The sequence below is a fragment of the Centruroides sculpturatus genome, unplaced genomic scaffold (genome assembly GCF_000671375.1).
Source record: "Centruroides sculpturatus isolate CEXI.00-Female unplaced genomic scaffold, Cexi_2.0 scaffold2315, whole genome shotgun sequence".
NCBI lineage: Eukaryota > Metazoa > Arthropoda > Arachnida > Scorpiones > Buthidae > Centruroides > Centruroides sculpturatus.
This window is the reverse complement of record NW_019386517.1, coordinates 38,542-47,441: the sequence shown is the minus strand read 5'-3', so window position 1 is coordinate 47,441 and position 8,900 is coordinate 38,542. Positions and strand designations below refer to the sequence as shown.

Sequence of the window (8,900 nt, the reverse complement as noted above, 5' to 3'; positions counted from 1 at the left end):
CTCGAAATTTGACTGTATTTAAATGTAATTCATCCAATTTTTATAACAGAGCAATGATTTATAATAGATGACAGCAAATAGATGCATAAAAATTTATTTTATTGATATATATAATTTCAAAAACTTTGCATAACCTTTGCCACTATATATCTAGGTACTATGCCTTTGGTCACAGCCATTGCTCCATAGGCAAGTTCATAATTGCAATTTAAAATCAGCATATAGCCTAACCCACACCATTTTATGGTATCTCCGACTCCAACTCCGACTTTTCCTTCACATCCGACTCCAGCTAAAACATCAAAACTCCACGACTCCGACTCCACAGCCCTAGTTTTGACGCCACATTTGGTAGAGTCTTTCATTAATGCTACCCGAAACTGACCAATGAGGCTTTTTGTTCCAACGCAACATCACTCACTGTTCAGCAGATCCAGGGTGCTACATAACAGCTATAGATTTGCTCGGTTACAACTGTCAAGTCTGCTGAACGCAGCCAATTTTCCAGTCTTATACCTGCATTATGTTGATGACATCCTCATTGCACATAAAGGCTCTACGAAAGAATTCAATATCCTAATAAATTTATCTTTCAGCTCCTTCTTAATGTAAATAAATATAAAGTTTATTTAGAATAATGTATTATTCTAATTAAACTTTAATAACGTTCATNTATAATCCAGGATGGAGAACAAATGGCTGTAAAGCATCAGGAGGAGTGTATTGTGGATATGCCAACCAATCAACTACTTTTACTTCTGTAATACTTTCAAACATTTCTGACATAAAATCATCAGTCAATGGTTTCTGGCTGAAAATTTTCCAAACCTCAGGAACTGTTTCATCCTTTTTGTAATCAACAGGATAAACTTTGCCCAAACTATTGAATGGAAGTTCTGGATTAATTGTTATGACTCCATCCAAATGATCAGCAGGTTGTAATCCAATAGCTGACATATTAACTTTCCCATTTACATATGTTGCTACAGTGCGATGGTATTTTCCCTTAAAATTTTGTATTTTTGTAGGAAAATTATTAAATTTGATTTTCGAAATTCCATCTATCAAAGGTACAGCAACAATTACAACATCATATAATGCTGAAGCAGAATCCATTGATTCTTTAATTTCAAAACTTTCATCTTTCATCAATGTAATGCTTAATACAGGTTTTTTATGAAGAACAACATTTGCCTTTTCTAACAGCTTTTCAGGAACTTCTTTATTACCTCCACTGACACTCCAAAGTCCAGAATCTGAGGCTGCTAGTGATACTGCACCTAAAATAATTTAATATTTTTATTAAAAAACATTTTTCCAAAATAAATTATACATAACAGGAAAAACATTTTTCCAAAATAAATTATACATAACAGGAAAAACTAACATTATCACTTATTTTTAATAAAGCTTTCTTTGATAAAGCACAAATAATAAACGAAATATTGAAAAATAACAATTGTCATCAATATTTTATAATAATTCAAAATTGTAATAATGTCACTTGGATATTTATACAAATACAAGACTTTAAACAACTCAGAAAAAAATGAGAAAAATTGTATTTACTTTAATTTATTTACCAATATTTCTTGTATTATGCATTTCAAAACTTTTTCCAACTTATTTTGCTAAAAACATTAACTAGTGATTGAAATTTTAGTAATATTCAATGGTTCTTAAAGATAAATAGAATATTTTAGAGAAAAAAAATACAAAATGAATTTGAAGACATTTTTTACAACTGATCTTTCTAATAATAAAAATGATGTGATTGCAAAGAGTAAGCAAAATCCAAAAATAAACCTTCAAACTTCATTTTTAAATTGAAAAATCTACTAAAAAACAAATAATCAAAAAATTTTCAATTATAAACTCTAAAAAATCACATTAATCACTCAGATAAAAAAGTTAAAGTTCAGATAAGAAAAGAAAAGAAAAGAAAAGAATGTGTTTGGTTAGCACAATGTTGCTGTTGAGAACGTATCATACAGGAACACTTTAAGAGGGAAAAGGGTTGCTTTATTGACTTGGACGGATATGCATTTCGGGCTTAATGCCCCTCTTCAGTCCTATTATTATTACATAATTATCAAATTGGTTACAGGTATCAAAATTTACAGAATTCATTTAAAAAATTAGTATACGCGTACAGTGATTTATATGATAAAATACAATTACCTGAGATAGTGACCATTAAGCTGGTATTACACATAAGATATATATACACATATTTAAACACGGGAGGAGGAATGAGCAAATAGTGCTATCAGATCAATATACATGCACCTGAGGATAGTATAATGTGTGTTAAAATAAAAAGTGGTATGCACAAAACTAAAAAAGTGTATATTAAAAAGGTGTAAATTATGAAAAATTAACGGAATACCTGTAGGATGTGACAAATACAGAAGAGATGTGTAGAGGACAGGTCTGATGGAAGATGTTACAAAGAAGTGAGGGATCCTTGTAACATATACAGAGGTTGGTGGGAATTGCACAGTGGGGGTTAAGGTGGGAGGATGGTAGGACAACTTTAATGGGCTTTGCATCTTAGGAAAGGCTGCCAGATGTCATTTATGACAGTACCAGTATTTAAGTTCATTCTGTGTGTTTCTTTAGTTTTAATAATTTCGATATGTTCGTAGAATTTCCTTTTAAAAATGTTTTTTTCCCTTTTAAGTANACATTTTTGACTTATTTTATAGGTCAACCTCAGATCAAAATTATAACTTAGAGTTTATACATTCTATTTTAGAATATACAGGCATTCTGTAACATTCATTAAAAATTCAAAAAATTGGAATATTAGGAAATTTTAAATGCATGTTCTAAATAAAATTTCAGAAAAACACTCAAAGAAAACTGGAAATCAATATACCAATAACTCTATACATTATATACTTTACCAACAATATTTTAATTAAAATTAATATTTTCAACCGTTTAGAGATTTGTCTCAGGTTAAAAATGTATAAATTACAAATTAAAAAAAAACCAGGGTCCACATTCTGGTCTCTCATCTCTTGCAAGCCGGTCGCTGATTGGCTAATCCAAATGATTAGCCAATCAGTGAAACATTAGCAAAACATATGAATGTTAGAATAGCTTATAGATGTAATCCAACTATATTTAAGCTACTGGCTAATGGTAAGGATTCTACAGATCAAAATTTAGCTCCTAAGTATATGTAATACCAGTGCATTATCCGAAGCTTGGCAATCTCTACTCGATAACCCAATGAGGCAAGAGAATGACATAGGCTACACTTAAATCTTGGTTAATAACATATGTAATTTATTTCATTTTTAATTTATGTTTTCATTTTAATACATAAATTATCTTTTTTCAAATATTGAACAGTAAGTCATTATTTCAAATTTACAACATTCAAAAACTAAGCTCTTAGAACTCAGTTTCTTTTTATTCTTTAATTTGTAATTTATACGTTAATTAAACCTGAGGCAGAGCTCTGAATAGGATCGAAAAAGTTTGTTTTAATAAAATATTGATAAAATACATAAATTGTAGAGTTATTGGTAAATAAAATTTACATAATAAAGGATTGAAAAAATTAAAAATTTTTTAAAAACATTAAAATGCATGTTTTAAATATTCATAGTTATATGTTCATCTATAATAAGGTATATTCGATACAGGTTAACTGTTTATATATGGTTTATCTTAAATATATATAGCACTTATTGAAAAATTGAATCATCAAAATTAAAAATTAAGATATAACTACCTACCTTACAAAATTATCCAACATTGATTTAATCCAAAACCAAAGTTTAATAATGCTCCATCCATAACGCCAAAGCAATTTTCCAATATTTACAGCTTGATTTTTAGTTTCTTTAAAAACATATTCTTTTCCATTATATATTCCTAATAAACCAGATACAGGATCTCTTCTTTTCAGACCTAAAATAATAGATAACTTAGAGAAAATATTTTATAATTTTTATTTTATATAATCAAAGATATGGACAAAAAAAGGTTGTAATACTGTTGTAGTAACAAACATTAACTATAATACTTTTCCAATGTTCATTATTTAATGTTTTGTTCTTTAATTTCAAGACTATTCTTTGTTATGCGTGATATTACTGTACTGTATTTATCCTGATAAGTAAGTGAAAAGATGTCTTCAGAAATAAAATATGATCAATGTTTTATTTTTTACTAAATGTAAAAATTCTGCTGTTAACTACAGTTTTTTACTAAAAATTTTTGTTTGATATAATGTTAATTTCATCTGAAAAATAATATTTTATAATTATTTTTGTGACCCATAAATCAGTCATTCTATCATCACAGGTTAAACTGCTAATAATTTTTCTCTATGTATATATTCATTATCAATCAAAATATGTAAATTAACATATTCATCATTTTTTTGGAAACAGCAACGTTACACAAATTATATCCAAGGGATTCAAGCCATGGTGAAAAATATGAATTATTAATTCTCATCGTGCTTTCAAGTATAAATGTATTGTAGATTCTAAGGACCAAGTATTGTGGGTAGAGTACACTTTCCTTAATAATAATCCCATAAAATCTACCATTCATATTCAATGTTAGATTCAAATTTCTGATCTGATGAATTTGGAATGATGTGTTAGCGTATATCATTTTCTAAATGAATGTTATTACAACCATTTTTTTATACAAAATTAAAATTTGTTTCTAAAAATTTTTAAACAAACATTTAATAAGGATTCTACAATCTATTAGTTATAAAAATTACACAAATTAAATATACAATAAATATAAAATTCCTAAAAGTTAATCATACAGAAAATGAATTACTAATATTCAATACAGAATATCATAAATTCTAAAGACTAATTTGTAACTTCTACAACTGCTAAAATAACAAACTACAAAATTTCTTACTGCAACTAACTCTACCCAGTCACATTTCTCACATGCTAATCATCACTAGTTCTTACTAAATCTAAAGGGATTTAATTATAATTTGAATTATATTCTTGCAATTTTCTTTTATATTACCATATTATTATCTTTTCCGAATATTCTTTTCCAATATTTTTCTTAATAATTGAAAGAACTTCTTTTTTATCTCAATATTTAATTTTTATTCACACATTATGAACTTCTCTCTTCAGCAACAGAATTCATTACCTAATGAAATAATAAGGCAGAAGAAATGATGGACAGACATGTTTTGCCCATAATATATGTATGATGGGCATAACAAGCATCAATAGTTATTTAATTCATGAATTACAATTTTACATAGCAGTTAACAAAAAATAATTCAGAATATTTTTATATATACATTAGTCCCTTGTTATATCACTTACTTGGATTTTGTCTCCAAATATGCATGATATTACAAGAGATTATCATATTAATTTAACATATTATTTTATTTAATATCTAATTAAATAAAATAATAAATAATTGTTCTACCTTGATACTTAAATAATCATATATAAGAGGTTAGATAGTAAAAGACAAAGAAAAGGTCATATATATATAAAATATTATAGGTAAAGGAAGAACACAGAGAAGATAAGTTTACTGAAAGATAAAGAGAAAAAGATATTAGTGAAAGGAAGAGATGTAAAGTTTAATAAGCTTCTAAATGAAGATGCAGAGTTGGATGGTAGCTCAAATATAGAAGTCAAAGAGACTATAATTGAAAATATAAGATAATGTAGTTTCAACAAAAACATGTAGGAGCAGATCACATGCCTGTTGACATGTATAAAATTTTAGTGAACTAGGAATAAAGTGGTTAATTAGTCTATTTAATAAACCAGCAATAGGAGACTCAATGAGAGAGTAATGGAGGAAGAGCTGAATAGTATCATTATATAAGAAAAAGATATGTAATGGGAATGTGATCATTACAGAGAAATAGTTTTATCTCTCTGTAATGATCACATTCCCATTACATATCTTTTTTCTTCAAGTCATACAATGAAATTCTAAGAAAGGATTAAGAATATTAGCATTAAAAATAAGACTATACATAAACAAAAATCATCACTAAACCCGATATATTTAAAGCTATACACCAACCAATATCGAATATTATCAGGCTAAAATCAGCTATAACATTAATAATTTATAAGACAATTTGGCACTAGAGTTAGATGTTAGGCACCATCTCTTGATAAAATTTAATAATTATAAATTTTAATTAAATAATTTAGAATTACTAGAAGAAAAGAATTGGCCTGAAGTGGACTCGAACCAACAACCCCTGCTTACTGTGCAAATGCATTGCCAATTATGCTACCCGGACTAGAGAATTATTAATATTATAGCTGTTTCTAGCCTGATAATATTCGGCATTGTTGTTGTATAGCTTTAAGACTACACCTATCTAATTTGAAAAAATTTTATATATTTTAATGCGTTCAAATTCAGAACAGATAAATTCATTTTCAAGTAAAAAGTAGCATCAATTTTAAGCAGAGATAAGTTTCTGAATGGTAATTAGGTGAACTGTAAGTGAATTAGAGTTATATAAATTGTGCAATTTTCAGATAAAAATTAACCGTAGCATGTTTGTATACATACCATAGCATATCAAAAATAAAAAGAATGAAATAAATATAATAAAATTTAATTCCAGGAATGACAACAAAGATATTTTCCTGCAAAGTTGCAGGAAAATATCTTTGTAGATGGTTAATAATCTGTTGCAAGTAATTCAATATTATAAATTCTTACAGAATACTGAAACATACTGATTGAATTAAATTTGCTTAAGAACATGATTTGGAGAAAATTTAGTTATTTTCTCTTAATTATGCTAATTCACATATATTATTTACTGCCGTGTAAAAATGTAATTACAAATGGTTAACAATTCCATTCAAGAATAAATCTGAATTAATATTTATTAGAAAATTTTCAAAGTTATAATAGAATTTATTATACATAAATATATAAAATAATTTCCTCTTTTAAAAATACAAATAATTAAAATGACTTCCTATATCAAATTTTGATGAAATTTATTGAATAGGATTATGATTGTGCTGAATTTACTGATTTCAATTAATTAAATCAACTTTTTAAGTAAAAATGAATTAAATTAAAAGAAATTTTCTATAAATTTTAATTTTATTATTATAAATAAGATGAATAATTATGCATTATTGATATCATAAAATAGTTACATCAATAATGATAGTTATTTCACAGCTTTCTTCATTAATTACTCCCACCTATTTTAAGAGAATGATCTTAAAGTACCTATNATGGAGACTTGGGGCTACTACCACATACAAACACCATTCACGTACGATGTGTAGTTTTGGCGAAAAAGTGAAATATAGGGACATACATGTCCATTTATATATATATATATATATAGATGAATAATTTAATAAAGTTGTTAGTTGAAAGAAAGGAGGAAAAAATTATTCTTTTCGTCATTCTAGATAGAAAAATTCAATTGAGGATATGAAACCTGATCAGAAATCGATCTACAGATGCTCCATACTAAAATATAATAAATCTCTCTCAATCTGCTCCACCCCAATGCTATTATATATATAACTTCTGTATCTTGAAAAATTCCTTAAAATAATTATTCTATATTCGAATTACACTCATATAAATCGGTTTAAATAAGACAATAATAATAATAATAATCTTAATAAAAATTCAATTGCAGTTCCATTTGTAAATTTTAATTCCACTTTCTACATTATGGGAATTTATATTTATCTACACTATCCTCTTGACAAATTTCAAAACAAAAGTTATAAAACGTCCTATGAAAAATCAATTTTTATTACACATTTTCATCCATTTTGTAAATGAAAACAAAATTCTTATTGATTTAAGTGCTAATAAATTATTATAATGCATACAATCAATCAATTAGCTGTTATTGCTGATTGAAGAAACATTCTGAATTGATTTTTTACCATTCCATTTGTGATTCATCATAGTTTGTTAGACTGCCTTTATCAAAACATTCTTAAATCCTTCAAGATTTTTTGATGGCTACTGATTTATATCAAATTGAAGCTCTGTATACTGAATAAAAAAATCAAAAGTCATTACCATGGCTTCTTTCTATCATAAACATTTTTTCATTCATATTGATCTTATTGTTAAGAACACCATTTAATAGCAAGAAAACTTCCATCTCTAATTTAAACAGATAAAATTTTTTCTATTCCATTAAAAATAATTCTATTCAAAAACTGTTGTCAGATTGATAGTCTTCACTTCAAAATTGATTTATAGTTTCATATTCTTTAGAAATGTTCTGTTAATAATATACATACAGTTATGATCAGTGAGATTAAAATGGAATATTTTGATCTCATTAACCTGAAATTTAAAGAGCAAGTTTAAAAAAAAATAAAACATTTTCTGTAATAAATTTTAGATTCTATAAATATTACAAAGAGGGAATATTATATTAAAACATATAAAGAGTGAACTTATATTAAAATCTTAACAGAGATCATTTATAAATTGTATGTCAGAAATACCTTATACAATCAACATTATAAATACAACATTAAAATATTATACCATTATTTATAATTCATTTTTACAGATACCGTGTTTCCCCGAAAATAAGACAGTGTCTTATATTAATTTTTGCTCTGAAAAATGCACTAGGTCTTATTTTCAGGGAATGTCTTATTTTTTCCAGGAAGAAGAATTCACATTTATTATTCAACAAAAAAATTCCCAAGTCGAACTTAGACGAGAGTGACGTATATCCGGTGTGTCGAACTGTCACCTTTTTATACCGTCAACATTGGACTCGATGACCAATTAGTGCTTCTTGAACAGTAGCACTATGCAAATGTCATGTGGCGTGATTCCCGGCCGACCAATTAGCCATCACCAGCCGTAACGTTATGCAAATCTGTGATTCCCAA

General features: G+C 26.8%; 1 protein-coding gene across 1 annotated transcript; it reads right to left on the bottom strand.

Annotated features, from left to right (window-relative positions):
- Positions 1-651: 651 nt before the first annotated feature.
- On the bottom strand, positions 652-5,361 carry LOC111615199 (prenylcysteine oxidase 1-like). The gene is made up of 4 exons (XM_023356607.1): positions 5,337-5,361; positions 3,753-3,927; positions 2,734-2,772; positions 652-1,288 (listed from the first exon to the last, which is right to left on the bottom strand). Exons 1-4 carry the CDS (start codon positions 5,359-5,361, stop codon positions 652-654), a joined length of 876 nt encoding a protein of 291 aa, XP_023212375.1.
- Positions 5,362-8,900: the final 3,539 nt, after the last annotated feature.